This window comes from Corvus moneduloides, chromosome 26 (assembly GCF_009650955.1).
Source record: "Corvus moneduloides isolate bCorMon1 chromosome 26, bCorMon1.pri, whole genome shotgun sequence".
Taxonomy (NCBI): Eukaryota; Metazoa; Chordata; class Aves; order Passeriformes; family Corvidae; genus Corvus; species Corvus moneduloides.
This window is the reverse complement of record NC_045501.1, coordinates 2,063,161-2,084,504: the sequence shown is the minus strand read 5'-3', so window position 1 is coordinate 2,084,504 and position 21,344 is coordinate 2,063,161. Positions and strand designations below refer to the sequence as shown.

General features: G+C 68.0%; 2 protein-coding genes and 2 non-coding genes across 12 annotated transcripts; 2 read left to right on the top strand and 2 right to left on the bottom strand.

Moving 5' to 3' along the window:
- Positions 1-71: 71 nt before the first annotated feature.
- CACNB1 (calcium voltage-gated channel auxiliary subunit beta 1) lies at positions 72-15,688 on the top strand. 9 transcript variants are annotated; one of them, XM_032134207.1, is made up of 16 exons: positions 72-1,470; positions 2,814-2,998; positions 4,297-4,383; positions 5,718-5,837; positions 6,469-6,591; positions 6,686-6,822; positions 6,923-6,999; positions 7,276-7,421; positions 9,761-9,841; positions 9,939-9,997; positions 10,779-10,888; positions 11,285-11,293; positions 11,635-11,786; positions 11,908-12,003; positions 12,393-12,578; positions 13,864-15,688. In XM_032134207.1, the coding sequence occupies exons 2-16, from the start codon at positions 2,912-2,914 to the stop codon at positions 14,248-14,250; spliced, it is 1,857 nt and encodes a 618-aa protein (XP_031990098.1). In that variant the 5' UTR covers positions 72-1,470; positions 2,814-2,911; the 3' UTR covers positions 14,251-15,688. The 9 variants fall into 9 exon arrangements, with proteins under 9 accessions (XP_031990098.1, XP_031990093.1, XP_031990097.1 ...); XM_032134200.1 differs by lacking the exon at positions 72-1,470 and having other exon boundaries at positions 2,204-2,998; XM_032134203.1 differs by lacking the exons at positions 72-1,470; positions 7,276-7,421 and adding an exon at positions 9,564-9,583 and having other exon boundaries at positions 2,208-2,998.
- On the bottom strand, positions 15,607-18,638 carry LOC116455799 (multiple epidermal growth factor-like domains protein 6). The gene is made up of 5 exons (XM_032134088.1): positions 18,492-18,638; positions 17,071-17,223; positions 16,565-16,766; positions 16,212-16,407; positions 15,607-16,087 (listed from the first exon to the last, which is right to left on the bottom strand). Exons 1-5 carry the CDS (start codon positions 18,636-18,638, stop codon positions 16,033-16,035), a joined length of 753 nt encoding a protein of 250 aa, XP_031989979.1. The 3' UTR covers positions 15,607-16,032.
- Positions 17,046-17,135, bottom strand: TRNAI-UAU. Its single transcript is given in 2 exon segments — positions 17,046-17,081; positions 17,098-17,135. It is a non-coding gene; the product is annotated as a tRNA-Ile (tRNA).
- A 2,611-nt stretch (positions 18,639-21,249) lies between the features above and the next one.
- Positions 21,250-21,321, top strand: TRNAC-GCA. Its single transcript has one exon. It is a non-coding gene; the product is annotated as a tRNA-Cys (tRNA).
- Positions 21,322-21,344: the final 23 nt, after the last annotated feature.

The window sequence follows — 21,344 nt, the reverse complement described above, 5'->3', positions numbered from 1 at the left end:
CGTGGGAGAAACTGGGAGCACTGGGATGGACTGGGACGGGATATGGGGATGTCCCCGCCCCACTGACGGCGTGGGACGCCCAGGGCAGAGTGTTCAGGGCTTGTCCCAGCCCCTACTGGGAGAACTGGACCTGTCTAGGGACTAGTCTGGCGCATACTGGGAGGACTGGCCGTGTGCTGTGCCTAGACTGGTCTATACTGGGAGGCATGAATCTGTCTTGGGATCAGCCTGGCCTGTGCTGGGAGGTCTGTCCCTGCCCTGGGACCAGCCTGGCCCATACTGGGAAGCCTGGCTCTGTCCTGGCCCCTGCCCATCCCATATTCGCCCTCCTCGGACCTGCAGACACCTGGACAGAGTTTGTCCTTCCCCCTGCGTGGGAAGATGTTCCTTAGGACGAGTTTAACACCAGCTTTGCCACTTCACTTCTCCTAGCAGGGAATGGAATCTCCGTTTTCCCTTCTTTCCCAAGAATCCACCCCAAAGCCGGAGCTAGGGGCTCGAATCCTGCGTTGTTCAAGCTGAGGATCAAGTCCCACCTCTTTTCCAGTGGTTATGGTGCTGCTGGGAAAAGAGAATTCAGGTTTTCCTGGGAAATAACCTCTTGATAGGGCTGGTGAGGGTTGTCAGAGAACATTCCCCCTTCCTGGTATTCCGTGGTCAGACTCGAGCGAGGTCTGGGTGCATCCATGGCACCGTTCTGCAGCTGCAAAGCTGAGGCATGGCCAGGCTGGATGATGCTTCCTGCCCCAAAAATGCTCGGAAGGGGCCTGGTGTGACCCAGAAAAGTGCTGGGAACAGATTGCCGAAGGATTCCTGGAGCAGGGAATTCTCGGGGGATGATAACGTACGGATTGTGCCTGGCCTAAAAACACAGAGGTGTCTCCGTGAGTGAATTCCCGCTTTAAACCAATCCCACGCTCCGAAAACGCCGCTTTGATGTTCCATAATCCCCAAATCCACCGATTTGCAGCTGTTTTCCCTCCTTCCTTCTGGCTGGGAGCGGCTGGAGAGCTCAAACCCCCCGAAAACACCTCGTTACCCCCCAAAATCACCTCGCGAGCCCCCGGAACGTGGATGCTGACGATTCCCCGGGGGGATCTGGCGGCCGTGGCGCAGCCGACATATGGCGCGAGCTGAGGAGCCGCTGCCGACAGATTTTTGGTTCGTTTTCCGAGAAAAACACGAATAAACACAGGCTCTTGCTGTTTAAAAATTGACTCATCATTTTCCTTAAACAAACAGCCAAATCTGGAGGCTCCCGAGGCGGGAGAGGGCTCAGGGGTGGGAATTGCCAGCGCCGGGGTTTCGCCGCTGGAATCGTTGCCCCGCCAGGCTCCCGGATGGCCACGGGACAATGCCGGTGACACCCGGGCTGAGCGTGTCCCCGAGCCCTCTGGAAGTGCCACCTCGCGCTTCCCAAGGATCCCGGGAGGAAGAGAGCCACCCGACCCTAAATTTGAGGAGTTTCAGGTAGGGATGCTGCTGCTGCTGCTGCTGCTTGTGTGGGGGGTCCAAGGAGCTTTGCTGCCCCTCCGTTGGATTGCCGGGAATATCCAGGGATGGATGCTCATGGAGCTTGTCCTGGGAGCAGAGAGGGGGCCCGGGGAGCCGGAGCAGCTCCGGCAGCGACAAGGAGATGCCGTAATTGTTCCTCTCCCACGCAGTGCCAGGCAATGGTGCGCTCGCCTCCGCCCCCGGGAAGGATCCCGGCTGGAAGGACCCCCCCCCCCCCCCGCCTCTTCTCTGCCCCCCAAAACACCCCTGGGGTCCCCACAGATCCCCCAGGGATTCCATCTCCAAGTGGGAGAGGTGGGAGGAGCAGGATTGGGGTCGGGGGGGGGCAGCGGCAGCCCCAAAGCCGGAGTTTTTCCAGGCACGGGGGGGGGCTCCGGGATGGGGTCCCTGCGGGGACCTGGAGCCGCTCGTCCCCTTCCAAAGGTCCCGCCCCTATGGAAGCGTGGTGATGGATGGGGGCCGAGGATGGAAAATGTGGTGTCAGCTGTGCCGGGAGCCGGGGTGGGAGCAGGAAAAGCCCCTCTGGAGCGGGGCCGGGCTGCGGGGTGGGCGCAAAGGAATTCTGAACTTTCCAACAGCCGGCGGAGCGGCAGCGGCGGGGTCAGAGCGGCCGGGGCTGGGGGGTCACCGCTGGGTCCTGCTGGGGAGGGGGGTCCGGCCCCCCCATCCCGGGGTCCCTGCGGGGGGAGGATTGTCCCCAGCGTCCCTGGGGACAGGGGACACCGTCCTGCCTGGCGCACCCTGCCAGGGGAAGGCAGCGGGGTCCGGGGGTCCCTCCCCGTGGCACGGGGGGGTCCCCAGGGTGCTCACAGGGGAGGCTTTGGGGGGAAAAAGCTGGATTTTTGGGGCAGCCTCGTCCCCAGGAAGCGCTGGATTCCCAGACTGGCAGATCCCGCTCCGGGCGCTGACGTTTGGGGATGGGGGCTGCCCCAAAAATCCAGCGTGTTCCCCCCCCGCCCCACCACCACACACAGCCTGGGGTCCTCGTGACCCCCCGGCTCTTTTTGGGGTCCCCCCCAGCCCGCAAGGGTAAAGGCTGGGCGGGCAAACAGCGGCCGGCACCCAATTTGGGGAGGGGGGCACCCTCAGCACTCCCCTTTTTTTTTTTTGGGAAGGAGCCGCTGCGGGGGTGCCGTACCTGGGAATGGGGCGGGGGGGCCGCATTCCCGCATCCCCCATCCCCCCGGGGAGGCGGTGTGGGAGCGGCCGCCCATCCCTCGCCCCCCCTGCGCCATCCCCACTCCTCCTTCCTCCTCCTCCTCCTCCTCCTCCTCCCGCTCCGTCACCGCGGGGGCCAGGCCTGAGCTTCATCGTCATCGTCATCATCTTCCTCTGTGTGGTTCCCCCCCATCCACCCACCCATCCATCCCAAAATCCCGCCGAGCCCGGCGATTCCATGGTGCGGGAAGGCGGCATGGCCCGGACCCCCTACAGCTCCACGCAGGACATCCAGATGGACGTCTTGGACAACGCCGCGCTCCAGGTGACACCCCCGGGAATTTGGGGGGGCGGCAGGGGGGGTGTCAGCATCGCCCGCACCCCCGCGCTGAGCGGCGAGAGGGGGGGAGGGGGAGGGCTCATCCCATGGGATTCCCCCGTGGGGCTGGGGGCAAGAGATGGGGCTCGCCCCTTCCCCCCAAATCCCGACACCCCATAACGGGGTGACCCCCTCCTCTCAGCATCCCCCCCCAAAAAAGGGTGTCCTCCCCATAAGCCTCGGAGAGACCCCAAATCCAGCCCCCCCCCTCAGTTTCCCAGTCCCCTGGGCTTTGCCCCCCAAAGTGGGCAGGTGGGGTTTGGGGGGGTGTTGTGCCCACCGGGAAAGTTTTAGGAATTGGGAAAACTCTTGGGGTGCTCCCTCCCCCTCACCCCTTCCCTTGGCTTGTCCCCTCTGGTTTAGGGGGGGAAGAGGGACGCGTCCCTCACTGGTCCCAGAGGGGTGGGGGGCACTGGGGACAGAGCCCCCCTCTCTCTGTGCTCTTGGGGAGCGCCAGCCAGGTGGGGTGACGGTTTTTGGGGTGGGGGTCTCAAGGGATGGGGGGCAGAGGGAGTCTCGTCACTGAACCCCCAGCCCCGTGGGTGGGATGTGTGTGTGTGGGGGGGTCCTGGACCTAAAAATACCCAGCATGGGGACCCCCCACCCCCGGGCTGGGTGGCAGCTGGGCCCAGCTGTCCCTCGGGGACACTGGGGGGGTGACAGCCCCGCTGTCGCCAGCGTTGTTCCCCCTTTTACCTCCCCCAGAGGGAGGGAGCTGCCTCAGGGGGGGCACTGGGACACCCCCAGCTCCACCAGCACATCCCAGTAGGAGGGAGCGGGGGTCCCGTGGGGGTGGGTGCCCACGCTGGGGGGGGGGTCTCGGGCACTGGAGTGGTGGTGGGGGGGGTGGGGGGGCTCCCCATTGCTGTCACCCCCCCCAGTGGGGGGGCTGGTTGGGCTCTGGTTTGACTGAGGGGGGGGGGGGGCGGCAGTTTGGGGGCTGCTCCCCCCAACCCGCTCAGCCCCACTGCGTCCCTGCCCGTGGCGTTGGGGTCGCAGCCCCCCAATAACGCGACCCCCGGGAAGGGGCAGCCCCATCCCATCCCATCCCATCCCATCCCATCCCATCCCATCCCATCCCCGAGCCCCCCGGGAGCTGCAGAGCGGGGGTGGAGGGGGCCGGAGCATCCCCGGCAGCGGGGGCTGGGGATGGGGGGGGGGGGGGGGTGCAGAGCTGCCCCCCGAGTTTTGGGGGGAGTTTTCGGGGTCCAACACTCCCCTGTCGCCCCCTCCCCTATTCCCAGGGCAAGTACAGCAGGCGCAAGAGCCGCTTCAAGCGCTCGGACGGCAGCACCTCGTCCGACACCACCTCCAACAGCTTCGTCCGGCAGGTGAGGGGCGCCCCGGCACTTTTGGGGGGTCCCAGCGGTCCTTTCCCCTTCGGGGGCTGAGGTGGGGTCACACCGAGCCGGACCTGGCTGTGCCCTCCCGCCCCTCTCTGCTCTGCCGCGGGTGCTGCAGGGGTCCCCCCACCCAAATTGCAGCCCCCCCAGGGGTCCCCTGCTCCTTTTGGGGTGCCAGGGAAGGGACACAACCCTGGCACCCCCCAGCTGGCACCAAACCCGCCCTCCCCACCCCTGTGGCTCGGCAGGGCCCCCACCCCCTGCCCGGCACCGGGCTAAATATACCCGGGGCTGAAACCTGAGCCCCCTCCGTGCCCAGCCCTGCGCCCGCCCCGCTCGCCCCCGGCCCTGCCACCATGGAGATCCCCGGCAAAGACCCCGCGGCCCCGGTGAGCGACCCCCGCGGCCCCCCAGGACCCCCCACCCCCTCCCCTGCCCGCTCTGCCCTCGGCGCGGGGTCCCCCTCGGCTCTGTGGGGTCAGTCCCGGGAGCTGGGGGGGCTCTGTGGGGTGAGGGGGTCGTGCCCGGACACCGGTGACCCCCCCAAAATCCCCTCCGTGGGGCAGGAGGAGAGGGCAGCTGGGCTGTGCCCCGTGGGTTTTGGGGAGGGGGTCCCCCGGGGGTCCGCAGCCCCATGGCTGGGGGTGGGGGGCTGTGCAGAGGGGCTGAGCGACCCCCAAATCCCCGGTGTTGGGAAAGGCTGGGACAAACCAGGGATGGGGAGTCCCGCAACCCCGAGGGGCTCTGGTGGGGCTGGGGGCATTTGGGGGGGCTGGGGGGGGATGTCCCCCACGTCACCCCCCCCCGCTGGGGCTGGGGCATCCCGTGGGTGTCCCCGCTGTCCCCCCGACCCCGGTCCTGGGGCTGGGGGTTGAGCGGGGGGTCCCCAATCCCACCCCAGCTCCAACCTTGTCCCGGGATGACCCCGAGCCACCCCACAGCGCCCTGTCCCCATTGCCCTGGGACCCTGTGGTGGGGACAGCGCTGTCCCCCTGGCCTGCCCTGGCGTGGGGGACACTCGGGGGGTCCCCGCTGCCTTCCCGGCTCTCGGAGAGGCCCCGGGGAGCGGGATGGGAGCTGGGCCGGTGTCACGTTCCCGGCCGGAGCGGTGGCAACAGCTGCCGTGTGTGTGTGTGTCCCTCTCCTGCCGTGACCCCGGCTCCGGGCAGGACCGGCCCCTGCTCGGGGTGGCTTCTCCAAGAGGCTGCGGTGACGGGCACCAGTGGCAGGGTGCTGGGAGGTCGCAGGGCTCCATCGGGGATGGGCTCCCTGCTCTGGGGAGGGGGCACAGGGTGGGCTGAGCCCCCTCCCCGCTGCCGCAGGGCTCGGCTGAGTCCTACACCAGCCGCCCCTCGGACTCGGATGTGTCGCTGGAGGAGGACCGCGAGGCGCTGCGCAAGGAGGCCGAGCGCCAGGCCATGGCACAGCTGGAGAAAGCCAAGGTGGGACAGCCGGGATGGAACCCCCCCGGCACCCCCTGTGCCCCATCCCTGCCGTATCCCATCCTCTGGAGCCATCCACTGGGAAGGCAGTGGGGTCTGCTGGGCGGAACTGGGAGCCTGGGTTCTCACCTTGGCTGAGTGTCCATCGAGCTGTGGGGGTAATTAGCTAATGAGCCCCTCATTAGCTGCTGGCCGGGGTTGTGGCCACTCCCCAGCCGTGGCTCTGGTGAGGAGCTGAGCCCGGCTGGTGACACCAGCACCGGCACCTGCCTGGCCAGGGTGGGGTGAGGGGGGTGGAATCTCGCTGTTTTGGGGTGGCAGGGGTTGGGATCTCGCTATTTTGAGGTGGCAGGGGTTGGGATCTTGCTGTTTTGGGGGTGGCAGGGGTTGGGATCTCACTGTTTTGGGGTGGCAGGGAGTGGAATGTCCCTGTTTTGGAGTGGCAGAGGTTGGGATCTCACTGTTTTGGGGTGGCAGGGAGTGGAAGGTCTCTGTTTTGGGGTGGCAGGGGTTGGGATCTCGCTGTTTTGGGGGTGGCAGGGGTTGGGATCTCGCTGTTTTGGGGGTGGCAGGGAGTGGAATGTCCCCGTTTTGGGGCGGGGGCAGCTGCCGACCCCTCTCGCGTTGGCAGACGAAGCCGGTGGCGTTCGCCGTGCGCACCAACGTTGGCTACAACCCTTCGGCCACCGACGACGTGCCGGTGCAGGGCATGGCCATCTGCTTCGAGCCCAAGGACTTCCTGCACATCAAGGAGGTGGGAGCGGGCTGGGGGGGCCGGGGGGCAGCGCTGGGGTGGGTGTGGGGCGGTTTTAAGGTGTTTCTCCCCCCCCTCCCCTCCCCTGGAGCAGAAGTACAACAACGACTGGTGGATCGGGCGGCTGGTGAAGGAGGGCTGCGAGGTGGGCTTCATCCCCAGCCCTGTCAAGCTGGAGAACATGCGGCTGCTGCAGGAGCAGAAGATGAGGCAGAACCGCCTGAGCTCGAGGTGAGGCTCACCCCGACCCCCCGACCCCCTCCCCCAGCTCTCTCCCGACCCCCCCAATCCATCCCACCCTCACCCCTCTCTCCGTGCTTCTCCCACGCAGCAAATCGGGCGACAACTCCAGCTCCAGCCTGGGCGATGTGGTGACGGGGACCCGCCGGCCAACCCCCCCGGCCAGCGGTAAGAGTGTCCCGGGTCCCCTCGGCCCCGGCAGGTCCAGCCTGGGGGTCCTTCCCCCGCCTCCCCACGGGTGACCCCTTCGTCCCCTCCGCCCCGGGTGCAGGCAGGGTGACCCCACTTCCCCCGGGACCTCTCTCCTCTGCTTCTCCTCTTCCAGCCCCACCACCCCCTCACCTTTCCCAGCCTCCCCATCTCCATTTCCCCCCCCCCCCTTCTTCCATCGCCATTATCGCTCTTCTTCTCTCCCTGCCCTCTCCCGGCTCCGGCCGTCCCCAGGTGGCCTGGACATGCCTAGCTTTGCCTTTGATCCCGATGAGTTAGAGGAGGAGGAGGCCATGGAGACCCAGCGCTCCCCTAAGAGTAGCGTGAGCAGTGTCACCACCCCCCCCGCCCACAACAAGCGCATCCCCTTCTTTAGGAAGGTAACGGCCCCCGCCGGCCCCGCCTCGCCTGCTGCACCCGCTGCCTGCCCTAACACTGCCGGGGGGCTGGGGGCACCCACGGGGGCTGGGGCCACCCCACGGGGGCTGGGGGCAAGCGCTGCCCCGGCACAGGGTGAGCCTGCAGCCAGGGGTCAGTGCGGGGCTGACCCCCCCCTGTTGTCAATGGGATGGGTCAGTCCGTGGCTGCGTCCCCCCCATGGACCGTGGGATGGATCAGTCCGTGGCTGCGTCCCCCCTGTTGTCAATGGGATGGATCAGTCCGCGGTTGTATTCCCCCTGTTGTCAATGGGATGGATCAGTCCGTGGCTGCACCCCCCCCCGTTGTCAATGGGATGGATCAGTCCGTGGCTGCATCCCCCCATGGACCGTGGGATGGATCAGTCCGTGGCTGTATCCCCCCTGTTGTCAATGGGATGGATCAGTCCGTGGCTGCACCCCCCCCGTTGTCAATGGGATGGATCAGTCCGTGGCTGTATCCCCCCTGTTGTCAATGGGATGGATCAGTCCGTGGCTGCGTCCCCCCATGGTCCATGGGATGGATTCATCTATGGGTATATCCCCCCTGTGGACCGTGGGATGGATCAGTCTGTGGCTGCGTCCCCCCATGGTCCATGGGATGGATTCATCTATGGGTATATCCCCCCTGTGGACCGTGGGATGGATCAGTCTGTGGCTGCGTCCCCCCCATGGTCCATGGGATGGATCAGTCCGTGGCTGCATCCCCCCTATGGACCGTGGGATGGATCAGTCCGTCGCTGTGTCCCCCCTGTTGTCAGTTGGATGGATCAGTCCGTGGTTGCATCCCCCCCGTGGGCCATGGGATGGATCAGTCCGTGGTTGCATCCCCCCCGTGGGCCATGGGATGGATCAGTCCCCTGTGATCCATGGGATGGATCCATCCAATCCATCCATGGTGACACTCCCCCATGATCCCCGGGGTGGATCAGTCCGTGGCTGTGATCCCCCCTCGTCCATAGGATGGATCAGCCCGTGCCCCCCCTCCCGGTCGCCTCCCCCCGCAGTGTGCGCATGGTGTGTTCCAGCACGGCCGGTGTCTCATCCCCCCTGCGACTGAGAATGGACCATTCCTCCCCCCCAGACTGGGCACAAGCTGGGGGGGTTCGGGCGCAACCACAACGCAGGACGGGGGGCGGGGGGGGTTCTGCAGGGACTTCTGGGGCAAGCAGGCCTGTGGGGGGGGGGAGTCCCAGCTGCCCCCCAAGCCCTGCAGAGCCCCCGCTGGCCCCCAAAGCTGCCCCAGAGTGGGTGATGCCTCGTGTGTGACTCCCTGGGGCACCCCCGGCTCACACGGGTGTCACCTGGGGCACCCCTTGGGTCATGCACACGGCTCTGAGGCACGGCCGGGGTCACACATGTGTCCTTTGGGCACCCCGTGCGTGACACACACGGCCCTGGGCCACCTCTGGGGCACACACGTGTGTCACTGGGTCACACACGTGTCCCTGGGTCACTTTTGGGTCACACACGTGTGTCACTGGGTCACACACGTGTCCCCTGGGCCACCTCTGGGGCACACACGTGTGTCACTGGGTCACACACGTGTCCCCTGGGCCACCTCTGGGTCACACACGTGTGTCACTGGGTCACACACGTGTCCCTGGGTCACTTTTGGGTCACACACGTGTCCCTGGGTCATCTCCTGGTCACACGTGTGTCACTGGGTCACACACATGTCCCTTGGGGCACCCCACGGATCACAAAACGTCCTCTGGACCACTCCCTGGGTCACACATGTGTGTCCCTCGGTCACACACGTGTCCTTTGGGCACCCTGTGGATCACACACGTGCCCCTGGGTCACTTTTGGGTCACACACATGTCCCCTGGGTCACCTTTGGGTCACACATGTGCCCCTGGCTCAGCCTCCAGGTCACATATGTGTCCTTGGGGTGCCCTGGAGGGTCACGCCCGTGTCCCTGGCTCATCCCTTGGGTCACACGCGTGTCCCTGGCTCACCCCGGGGGTCACGCCCGTGTCTCTGGCTCACCCCGGGGGTCACGCCCGTGTCCCCGCGCCCCCCGGTGCCCCGTGCCCGCGGGTAACACGCATGCCTTGTTTGTCTCCTCTCGCCCCCCGGCCCCCGCGGCCCCCCGGGACGTAGCGAAGCAGAAGCAGAAGTCGGTGAGTAGCGCCAGGACCCCCGGGAGGGCCCGCGGGATGGGGCTGGGAGGTGCCTCCTGCTTGCAGCCCCCCCCCTCCTGCCCCCCAAAAACCCCAGAGCCGCCCCCGCGGGGGCGAAGCCAAGCGTGCCCCGTGTCCCCCTCCCCTGGCCCTGGTGACGCCCGGCTCTGTCCCCAGACCGAGCACGTGCCCCCGTACGACGTGGTGCCCTCCATGCGCCCCATCATCCTCGTGGGGCCGTCGCTGAAGGGTTACGAGGTGAGCAGTGGGGCACAGGGGGAGCGCTCGGGGGGCTCGGGGGGGACCCCAGCCCCACGTTGTCCCTCTGGCCTTGCTGTCCCCCCTCCTTCCCCAGGTCACGGACATGATGCAGAAGGCGCTGTTTGACTTCCTGAAGCATCGCTTTGATGGCAGGTGAGGGGGGGCTGCATGGCCAGGGACCCCTAAACCCGTGAGGGGACCCCTAAACCCATAGAGGGACCTCTAAATCCATGTGTAGAGCCGTAACCCCACAGAGGGAACCCCAAACCCATAGAGGGACCTCTGAATTCACGGGGGACCCCTAAACCTACAATGGGACCCCTAAACCTATAATGGGACCCCTAAACACACTGAAGGACCCCTAAGCCCATGAAGGAACCCCCTAAATGCATAGAGGGACCCCTAACCCCATAGAGGAACCCGTAAATTAGGGGAGAGCCCTAATTTAACAGGGGGGACCCCAAACCTTAATGCCATGGGAGACCCCTGAACGCATAGGGGGGACCTCTAAAACCATGAGGGGACCCCAGCTCTGTGGAGAACTCCTAATCCAACGGAAGACCCCAAATTCTGTGGAGGACCCCCTAACCCTATGGAGGGACCCCGAACTCTGTGGAGGATCCTTAATCCTGTGAAGGATCTCTAAACCCACAGGGGGACCCCAAAACCCATGGGGGGGAGCCCTAATCTCCCAGGAAGGAGGCCTAAAACCACAGGGAGGCTCCTAACCCCATGGGGGGGACCCCTAAATACACAACGGGCCCCCCTAATCCCATGGGGGGAATCCCTAAACCCACAGGAAAACAGGGTGGGTCCTGCTCGTCCAGCTCCAGCAGTGTGGGGTGCCAGGAATGGGGTGCCAGCAGGGTCCGGGGGGGGTGGGTGTGGATGTGGGGGGGTCCCCCCGCCGTCGCTGTCCCCGCTGTGTCCCTAGGATCTCCATCACGCGGGTCACAGCCGACATCTCCCTGGCCAAGCGCTCCGTGCTCAACAACCCCAGCAAGCACACGATCATCGAGCGCTCCAGCACCCGCTCCAGCCTGGGTACGGCCCCCCCGGACCCCCCCCCGGCCCGCGGGAGCCCCCCCAAGCCTCCATCTGTATCAGCCCCCGGCGTGGGGTGACAAACGGGGGGCCCTGTGCTCCCCCCGGGCTGTGACTCAGAGCCTCTGCTCCTCCTCCTCATCCTCCTCATCCTCATTCTCCTCCTCCTCATCCTCATTTTCCTTCTCCTCATCCTCTTCATCATCCTCCCCCTCATCCTCTCCCTTATCCTCACCCTCTCCCTTATCCTCACCCTCATTCTCCTCCTCACCCTCCTCCTTTTCCTCCTCCTCCTCTTTTATCTTCTCTGTTGTGTTTTTTTTTTTCCCTATTTCTCCTTTCTTTTGGGGTTCCTCCCCTCCGTGCTGCCTCCTTCCTCCCCTGCTCCTGATACAGATGTCTTGGGTACGTAACAGGGACCCGCCGGGACCTCCGGCAGCCCCCCCGGCCCTGAGCAGGTGCTGAGGGTTGGGGACACCCTGGTGACACCGCCCTGTCTGACCCCCCCTCCATCCGTGCGTGCGTGGTTTGGGGTGGGGGGGCTTCACCCCTTCCTTGCCCAGCCGGTGCCACCTCCCTCCCGCAGTGACCCCATGGCCCTGCGGTGACACCGAGGTGGCCAAGTCCCAGGACAAGCCCCCTCCTGCTCCTGTCCCCGTCCCGTGCCCCTCATCCCATCTCCCAGCCGTTGTCCCCACGTGCTGTCCCCCGACCCTCACCCCGTCCCTGCATCCCGCCCCCCCCAGCCGAGGTGCAGAGCGAGACCGAGCGGATCTTCGAGCTGGCCCGGACGCTGCAGTTGGTGGCCCTGGACGCCGACACCATCAACCACCCGGCCCAGCTGGCCAAGACCTCCCTGGCCCCCATCATCGTCTACATCAAAATCACCTCCCCCAAGGTGGGTGCGGGCCCCGGGGCGGCTGGGGGGGCAGTGCCAGCCCCTCCCTGCCACGCTGGGGGAGCTGGGCAGGCTCCGGCCAGGTCTCCACGGCCACCCCAGACTGTCCCCTCTTGCCCAGGTGCTGCAGCGGCTGGTGAAGTCCAGGGGGAAGTCCCAGGCCAAGCACCTCAACGTGCAGATGGTGGCCTCGGACAAGCTGGCACAGTGCCCACCTGTGAGTGTGCCCCGGCCACCTTGACCACACCCTGACCACCCCCTGACCGCCCCCTGCCCAACATCGGCCTGCCCTGTCCCATAGATGCCACCCCATCCCACTGACCCCACCCTGTCCCATAGGCTCTGCCCCATGTCCGGGTGCCCCACCCTGTCCCATTGTCCCTGACCTGTCCTGTGGCCTCTGCCCTGGGTCCTATTGCCCCCACCCTGCCCTATAGGCTCTACCATCCCAATGACCCCTGTCCCACAGGCTCTGCCCCATGTCCCGTAGGCTCCACCGTGTCCCCTTATCCCCACCCCATACCCGGCTGCCCCTCCTTGTCCCAGTGTCCCCACCCTGTCCCAGCTGTCCCGCCCTGCCCCAGCTCCCTCCCGTCCCTCCCGCAGGAGATGTTCGACATCGTGCTGGACGAGAACCAGCTGGAGGAGGCCTGCGAGCACCTGGCCGAGTACCTGGAGGCCTACTGGAAGGCCACGCACCCGCCCAGCAGCAACCCCCCGAACCCGCTGCTGAACCGCACCATGGCCACGGCCGCGCTGGCCGCCAGCCCCGCGCCCGTCTCCAACCTCCAGGTACAGGTGCTCACCTCCCTGCGCAGGAACCTCAACCTCTGGGGCCGCGAGGCCACCCCCAGCCCCCCCGGAGCCCTGGAGGAGCACACGCTGTGAGGAGGCGGCGGGGACACCCCCCCGGCCCTCGGGAGAGCCCTGGGATCGGGGACAGCCCGGGGAGTTCACGGCCCCCTCAGGGTGTGGGCTGGCCCTGAGGTCACCTGCCCTGGGATCAGGGTCACCCCAGGGGACTGTGGTCCCCCTCCCGGGTGTGGGACTGTCCCTGAAGTCACCTGTCCTGGGGATGTGTTCTGCACCCTGGGATTGGGAATACCCCTGGGATCGGGGGCACCAGGGGAACCATGGCCCCCCAGGTGTGGGACTGTCCCTGGGGTCACCTGCCCTGGGAACCTGCTCTCCACCCTGGGACTGGGGCCACCTGTCCTGGGGTCAGGGTCACCCCAGGGGACCGTGGCCCCCGGCTGTGGGGTCACCGGCCCTGGGGACCCTGGGAGCCCATGGGATTGGGGTCACTATGGGGAACCACAGCCCCCCAGGAGTGGGACCAGCCCTGGGTTTGTCCCTTTGGGAACCTGTGCCCCCCCCCGCCCCCAGCGGTACTGCAGACCCCTGGCATGGGACTGTTCCTGGGATCGGGGTCACCCCAGGGACCTGCCCCCATTCCCGGACTGGGGCCATCACTGGGATCAGCCCTGGGGATCTCTCCTGCCTGGGACTGGTGCCAGCCCCACATTCGGGGTCTCCTGGGAATCTGTGCCTCCTCCAAGTCCTGGAGCTGCCCTGGGGATTGGGAACTCCCAGGCTCTGCCCCCTTTGAGACCCACCCTGTGCCTTCCTGGGGGCTGCCGGGGTGCCAGACCCCCCCTTCCCACACCTCTCTGGGGGAGCTGCAGTGGTGGTGAGGGTTTGGGGGTGTCCTGGGTGGGCCGGGCAAGAGGCAAAGCCCCATCCCACCGTGGCCACTGCGGTGCTGAGCCGGGCGTCCTGCAGCTACCGCCGGGGCCGAGGACAGAGGGGGGACACGTGTCCTGTGTTGTCTGTCGCTAAATCTTCCAGCGAGCCCCCCCCCTGCATCCCCCTCCCCATTCCCTGCCCCGGTGCCTCCCCGCTGAGCCCTGCTGCCGTCGTGTCACGAGTGAGCGGCGCGGGCAGGCCAGGCTGGGCAGGAGCGTGTGACCCCCTCCGGCCGCCGGCTGACCCCCACTAACCCCCCACTAACCCCTCCCTGACCCCCCAGCCCCCCGCCCGTCCAGCCCCGCATGGTGTGGTTGCTTCTCGCACCCAGGCTCCGTACCCGGAGGGGGAGCACGGCCGCCTCCGGCAGGGCCCGGGGGACTCGGGGGGCCGTGGGCAGGGCAGACCCCCCCCGCCGCCCACCCGGCCGGGCCCCCGCAGCCTGTCCCGCCAGGACACCTTCGACTCGGAGCCGCCGGGCAGCCGGGACTCGGCCGGCACGGAGCCCGGAGATTCCTGCTGCATGGACATCGAGATGGACCCCGTCGAGGAGGAGCCGCCGGGCCCCCCCGGGGCCGGACCCCACCCGCCCCCCGGCGCCTGGGACGGGGCCGAGCCCGGCCGCGAGGGCCGGGGGCTGCGGGGCCGAGCCAAGGGCCAGGAGCCGCTGGGCCAGAGCGACGGGGAGGGCTGGGGCCAGGACGTTTACATGCGTTAGGGTGAGGGGGTGCGGGCAGGGGGCTCCCCCCCAGCGCTGGTTTTGGGGTGCGGGACAGCCCCGCCGGTTGCCTTTGTGCCCCCCCGAGCCCGGCCAGCAGTGCCATGGGGAGCCCCCGCTTTGCCTTGGGGGCTCCCCCTGCCCCACTCTCCGCTGAGGGGGGGTCTCCCCCTGCCGCAGCCCCCCAGCATCTCGCGGTGCCTCGGGCCCTCCCTGCCCGGCAGGGACAGCAAGTGACCAAAGGGGACCCGGCGTGTCCCCGTCCCCCAGGCACGGGGCGGGGGCCGTGCCCCCCCTGCCCAGCCCTGCCTGCTGGGTGCCCCCCGCTTCTCCATGGTGCTCTCGGCCACCCGGCTGCAGGGGCCCCCGGAGCTGGCCGTGGCCGTGGGGGGGTCCCTGCCAGCTGCCCCCCACCCCGGCGGTGCCTGGCACTGCCCCCACAGCCGCCGGCCCCCCCGGGGGGGTGCATGCGTGTGCGGTGTGTGAGGGGCTTTGGGGGCTCCCCGCTGCCCCAGGCTGTGCCCCCCGAGGCGCTGCCTGCCCGAAGGGGGGGGGGGGCAGTTTGCATGTGTTTGCCTTGGGGGGGGCTCTGCCTGTTTTGGGGGGTGGGGGGTGAATCTGAGCCAGTTTTGGGGGTCTAACCCGTGCTAACAGCTGCCCAGCCCTGGCCTGCCGGGGGGTCGCGCTGTCCTGGGACCGCCAGGCCCCGGTCCCCCCTTCCCAACCCCCCCCTTCCCGTTCCAACCCCCCCCCCCCCGCCGTGCCTGTCCACGCTCGCCCTGTCCAGCCGTGTCCGTCTGTCTGTCCGTCCGTGAGCCTCTGTCCGTCCCCCCTCGGCCCCCCCGCCCCGCACCCCGGGGCACTGCCTTGTCCTGTGCCCGCCCCGGGGCGTCCCTTGTGCCCCTCAACTCTGCGGGCTGACCACACCAGGGTGGGCTGGGGATACCCCCTGTCCAGCCCTCGCTGCGGGACCGGGCTTGTCCCACTTATGGGGCAGCCCCTTGCCGCCCCCCCACACCCCTGGGGGCAATGCTGGGGGTCCCCGGGGTCACTGCCTTACCCAGACCACCAGCCCGGGTCGGGGGGCTTGGGGGCACCCAGCTCTGCCGCTGCCAAGCCGCCACCCACGTGTGCCTCAGTTTCCCCCGTTTTTTTTTGGGGGGGGAGGGGGACTCGGTGTCACTGCCTGCCAAGTGCTTTGAGCCCCCCCTGCCCCAGCGCTCGCCCCCGTGGCAGCCACAATCCGGGCAGTGGGGCCCCCCTGCCCCCCTCCGCGGGCAGAAGGACGTCCCGTATTTATGTCACTCCACAAAGTTTTAATTTAAAGACCCGACAAAAATGTATTTTATTTATTTATTCTCGTTGGTGTGTGTGTGGTGGGGGGGGGACTCGCCCCGCTCGCTTGGTTCTTTGTAATAAACATTTCGGTGAGACCTGCCCCGCGCCTGAGCCTGGTGGGGCCTGGGGGGCACGGGGGGCGGGCTGCGGCCACCGCGGTTGAGACCGGACACAGCTCAGCTCTGCAGTGACCGCCGCAGTGACCCTCCCCCCTGCTCGGGGCTGAGCTGAGGATGGAGTCGGGACCTGCCCGGCTCCGGGGAAGGGGCGAGGACCCGACGTGGGGGTCGGGGGAGGGCTCCAGCCCCCCGTGGGGATGGGCAGCGGCAGCCGCCGGGCTCAGCGCGGCGCTGGGCCGGGTTTATCGGCGCTCGGCCGGGTGCGGACATGCCGTGGACACGCCGTGGACACGCTATTTACAGGCAATAAATACAACGCGGGCGCTCAGGGCTGCCGGCACCTCCAGTCGCTCTTCTCCGGCCGGTACTCGAACGCCTTCCTGCGGACAGCACACGGCGACATCGCTGACACCTCCGCCCCTGCCCCACCGCCATCCCCCGGACCCAGGGCTGCGCCCAGGTGTCCCCCACGCCCCCCCGGCCAAGCCGGCACCCCGTACTCACTCTCTGGCGGGCGCGGAGGGCCGGCAGACCAGCCCGGGCTGGCAGGGGCACACCTGGTTGATGCTGAAGGCGAGTCCCCCGGGGGGGACGTGGCAGCTCTGGGCCAGCGCCAGGCGCCGCTGGCACACGCGCTCCCCGTGCTGCCGAGCGCAGCAGCCGCCGGCCCCGCACTCCTCGTCCCGCTGGCACCGCGCTCCTGCGGGCACAGAAAGCGGCCTTAGGGGACGGGGACCCCCACTCCGACCCCGGGGTGGCGACCCCCAGAACCCTCTGGCTTAGCACCGCTCCAGCATCGCGTCCCCCCGCTCGCAGAGTTGTCCCTTGTGTCCCTCCCACGCCAGACCCCCACTCACCGTCCTGCCCGGGGGGCACGGGCTGCTGGCACTTGCCGAACATGCAGACGAGGCCGGAGGTGCAGTGCGGGTCGTGGCGGCAGAACTGCCCCGCGGGCCGCGTGGGCAGGCACAGCCCGAAGTGCTCGTCACAGAAGTGCCCGTGGGCGCAGGGGGTGGCCGGGCTGCACGGGGTCACCTGTGGAGGAGGGGACACAGCACGTCAGGGGGGTCACACCGCATCCCCCAACCCATCCCTGACGCCGAGACGGGCCAGAAACAGCGCAAAACCCCGTCTGTCCACACGTTGCAAAGCAAAGTTGCGTGTGGGGGTGTTGGAGTGATTTTGGGGGGCCGAGGCTGGCAACAGCGCTCTGCCCGGCTACGGAGCTCCATCCGCAGCCCGCAGCGGTTCCAGGATTTTTTTTCTCGGGAAAAGAAAACCCGGCGGCCGGGAAGGGGGGCAATACGGGGCGGGGGCCGCGCGGACCCCTAAAAGTCCTGCTCCAGGTGAGGCTCGAACTCACAACCTCGGCATCGCTCGCGTACCGCCCTATAAGTACCGCGCGCTGACCGATTGCGCCACTGGAGCGCCCGGCGCCGCCCGGCGCCACCGCGCCCCCTGCCGGCCCCGCCGCCACCGGCACCGGCCGCGAACGGACCTCGCCGTGTGCCCCCCCCTGCTCCAAACGGACCCCCCGTGTGCCCCCCCTGCTCCAAACGGACCCCCCGTGTGCCCCCCCTGCTCCAAAGCCACCCCCCGTGTGCCCCCCCCGCTCCAAAGGGACCCCCCGTGTGCCCCCCCCGCTCCAAAGGGACCCCGCCGTGTGCCCCCCCCGCTCCAAAGGGAGCCCCCGTGTGCCCCCCCCGCTCCAAAGGGAGCCCCCGTGTGCCCCCCTGCTCCAAAGGGACCCCCCGTGTGCCCCCCCTGCTCCAAAGGCACCCCCCGTGTGCCCCCCCTGCTCCAAAGGGACCCCCCCGTGTGCCCCCCCTGCTCCAAAGGCACCCCCCGTGTGCCCCCCCTGCTCCAAAGGGACCCCCCCGTGTGCCCCCCCCGCTCCAAAGGCACCCCCCCGTGTGCCCCCCCTGCTCCAAACGGACCCCGCCGTGTGCCCCCTCTGCTCCAAATGAACCCCCCCGTGTGCCCCCTCTGCTCCAAATGAACCCCCCCGTGCGCCCCCCCTGCTCCAAAGGGACCCCGCCGTGTGCCCCCCCTGCTCCAAAGGCACCCCCCGTGTGCCCCCCCCGAACGCGAACGGAATCCCGGTGTCCACTCCCGGCCGGGAATGGAACCTCCGTGACCAATCCTGGCTGGAGATGGACCCCTCGCCCCGTGTCCACCTCAGGCCGCAAAGGGACCCCCGTGTCCAGTCCCGGCCTCGAACCGACCCCCCCGTGCCCCTCTGGCTTCAAACGGACCCCCCGTGTGTCCACCCCCGGCCGCAAAAGGACGTCCCATGTTCTCCCCCGGCTGCACACGGACCCCCCGTCCCCCTCTCCCCTTTTGGGGTCACCGTGGGTTCCATCGCCCCTGCTGCAACCCCCGCTGAAAATGTTGTGCCCAGTCTGGGGGTAAACCCCGCTGCCAGCCCTGCTCCCACCCTGGCTGCGAGTTCTGCATCTGCCCCTGTGCCCCCTCTGTGCTCACCCTGCTGCAAATCCTGAGCCCGCCCCGGCTGCAAACCACCCTGAAGCCCACCCTGGCTGGAAATCCTCTCATCTTGTGCCCAGCCTGCTCTCACCCAGCTCTGTGCCCACCTTGGCTGTAAATTCTGTCCCCACCCACCCCTGTGCCCACCCTGCTCCCACCCAGGCTGCAAACCCAGCTCTGTGCCCACCCTGAGCTGTCTCGCACCCCTAATCTCACCCTCTCCATCTCCCACCCTGCTGCACCCGCACCCCTCCTGTCCCCAGGACCCCCCTCACCCGGGGGTCCCCCACTCCTCACCTCCTCCAGGTCGGTCCCGGGGCTCCTGCTCAGGGCGGCCGCATCGGGCGAGTGCGGAGGCAGGGAGAACATCCATGCCCAGAGGTGCCCGGCGGCGGGGGGCAGGAGCCAGGCGAAGAGGCAGAGGATGGCCGGGGATGTCACCATGGTGCTGGCGGCGGCGGTGGCAGCTCGGCCGCCCCGGAGGGTTTATGTAGCCGCGGGCTATCTCGGCCCCCGCTGCTAAAACTGTTTGCCCACCTAATGGGGTGGGAGGAGGCAATCAGGGGTTAAGGGATTTACATAATTGCCAGCCTTCCCCTCGTGGAGGGGCATCAGCCCCACAGCAAACAGCCCCCCCCGGGGCAGTCTGGCTCCGGCGCCAGCCGCGGGTACAGCCTGGGGTGTCCTGCGTCCCCCCATAGCTCAGGGGGGAGGTGGGTGCAGTTTGGGGTGTCCTGCGTCCCCCCATAGCTCAGGGGGGAGGTGGGTGCAGTTTGGGGTGTCCTGCGTCCCCCCATAGCTCAGGGGGCGGTGGGTGCAGTTTGGGGTGTCCTGCGTCCCCCCATAGCTCAGGGGGCGGTGGGTGCAGTTTGGGGTGTCCTGCGTCCCCCCCCCCCATAGCTCAGGGGGTCTGTGGGCGCAGTTTGGGGTGTCCCGTGTCTCCCCACAGCTCAGAGTGGTTTTGGGTGCAGTTTGGGGTGCCCTGCGTCCCCCCATAGCTCAGGGGGGTGGTGGGTGCAGTTTGGGGTGTCCTGCGTCCCCCCACATCTCAGGAGGGTGGTGGGTGCAGCCTCGGGTGCCCTGTGTCCCCACATAGCTCAGAGTGGGTTTGGGTGCAGTTTGGGGTGTCCTGCGCCCCCCCCATAGCTCAGGGGGGAGGTGGGCGCAGTTTGGGGTGTCCCGTGTCTCTCCACAGCTCAGAGTGGTTTTGGGTGCAGTTTGGGGTGCCCTGTGTCCCCCCATAGCTCAGGGGGGCGGTGGGTGCAGTTTGGGGTGTCTTGTGTCCCCGCCAGCCCCTCAGGTCACCCCCACCCCCGTGTCTTGGGGACCTCCCAGCTCCCCCCATAGCTCGAGGGTCGGTGGGGGGTGATCGGTACAGTTTGGGGTACCTTGTGCCCCCCAACCCCTTGGGTACCCCCACAGTTCCCTGTTTTTTTCCCCCTTTCCCGGAGCTGGGACAGCAGGGATGGGGGAGGAGGGAGCAGGAAAAGCGGGGGGCAAAAGCTGGGACCCCCCGAACGGGCAACGGGGGGCACAGGGCTGGCATCTGCCCCGTGTTTGTGTGTCCCCTGTGTCCCCCCCTCCGGTGCATCCCCGTCCACCGCCCCCTCCCCGCCCCGGGGTGACGGGATTCGCACCTCCCCTAACGCCCCCGCGAATGGGGTGTTTGCCCTGCCCGGCCCTTATCGCCCGGCCCTTATCTCGGGATACGGCCCCCCCCGAGCGGATCCCCCAGACAGTGTCACCTCCATGTCCCCAAGCACGCGGGGGGCTCCGCCAGGGCGTCCCCGCGCTCCCCCAGACCTCTCCAATACACTTTGGGGCCATCCACGCCGGGATCATTCCCGGTTCCCAGAGGCACGGGGCGGCGGGGGGCTGTGGCATCACTCGGGGGGTTCGTCCCCAAGGGCAGCGAGGACAGGGGGGTCGCTGCGAGTGGGGCGCACTCCAGGGATGTGGAATCCCCCTTCCTTAGGTTTTCCCCCCTGGGAGATTCCCGCTGCCTCCGTGCCTCAGTTTCCCCAGCTGTGAAATGAGAGGCTGAGGGGTGACACAGGGACAGTGGGGCTCGCACCGGGGTGACCCCAAACTTTTCTCCCGGTGTCCCGGGCCGTGCTGGTGCCCGGAACGGCCCGCCAGGATCCGCCCCCCCCCTCTCCCCGCGTGTTTGCCCGGCAGCTTTGGGAGCAAATATTGACCCCGCTCCGGGGCACCATCACGGCCGCTGTCCCCATCCGTCCCCCGCTGGGCGCTCGCCCAGCGCGGCACCTCCGGATAATCCCCCCCAGCGCCACGGGGGTCCCGGACGGCGCCTCTGCTCCCACAAACCCCCGGTCTGGCAGTTTGGGGGGTCCCACGCACCCCCCCCCCCCAAGCCCTGTGGAGGCCGCACAGCCCATCCCGCTCTCCGGGGTTTGGGGGGCTGGCGGGGCCGTATCCCCCCACGAACCCCACCCGGGATGAGAATGGGGGGCGCATTCCGGGGGGCTGCAGCCTCTGGCCTCCCCCAGCCACGGACACTGGGGGTGTGGGGCAGGGGACACGGGGGGATGTGAGTCTTGGGGGGTGTTCGTGCGTGGGGTGGGGGTGTCCGTGGGTGGGGATGTCCCGGGGGGTGTCTGTGGGTGCGGAGTGTTCGGATGTGGGGGGCTGTCTGTGGGTGGGGTGTAGCTGTGGTAGGGGGGTATTGGGGGGTGTGGGGGTGTCCGTATTTGTGGGGTGTCAGTGTGTGTGGGTGTCCGTGGGTGAGGGGTGTCCGTGGGTGGGGAATATGTCTGGGTGTGGGGGGCTGTCCGTGGGTGTGTATTATTGGGGGGGAGTGGGGTGTCAGCAGACGGGGGGGGTCCGTGGGTGGTGGTGTCTGTGATGATGGGATGTCCGTGGGTGTGTGTTTGTGTGGATACGGGCTGCCAGTGGACAGGGGATGCCCGTGGATGGTGGTGTCTGTGATGATGGGATGTCCGTGGGTGCGGGGTATCAGTGGACAGGGGGTGTCCGTGGCCGGCTGTCCCCGCGGTGACAGTGCAATCAGCGCCGGCGCGCAGCGCTCCGCAGCGGGGGTATAGCTCAGTGGTAGAGCATTTGACTGCAGATCAAGAGGTCCCCGGTTCAAATCCGGGTGCCCCCTTGTTTTCTTCCCGTTCGTGGGGG

What these genes read in the sequence shown, in the direction of transcription:
- CACNB1 (XM_032134200.1), top strand. Translation starts at nt 2,660, where the DNA reads ATGGGGCGGGGGGGCCGCATTCCCGCATCCCCCATCCCCCCGGGGAGG. An exon ending in GCATCCCCTTCTTTAGGAAG is followed by an intron (nt 7,422 to 9,760) that starts GTAACGGCCCCC and finishes CTCTGTCCCCAG; the next exon opens with ACCGAGCACGTGCCCCCGTA. An exon ending in CGCCCGTCTCCAACCTCCAG is followed by an intron (nt 12,579 to 13,863) that starts GTACAGGTGCTC and finishes TCTCGCACCCAG; the next exon opens with GCTCCGTACCCGGAGGGGGA.
- LOC116455799 (XM_032134088.1), bottom strand. Translation starts at nt 18,638, where the DNA reads ATGGTGACATCCCCGGCCATCCTCTGCCTCTTCGCCTGGCTCCTGCCC. An exon ending in CCGGGACCGACCTGGAGGAG is followed by an intron (nt 17,224 to 18,491) that starts GTGAGGAGTGGG and finishes CGTTTGGAGCAG; the next exon opens with GGGGGGGCACACGGCGAGGT. An exon ending in CGTGCCCCCCGGGCAGGACG is followed by an intron (nt 16,408 to 16,564) that starts GTGAGTGGGGGT and finishes CTGTGCCCGCAG; the next exon opens with GAGCGCGGTGCCAGCGGGAC.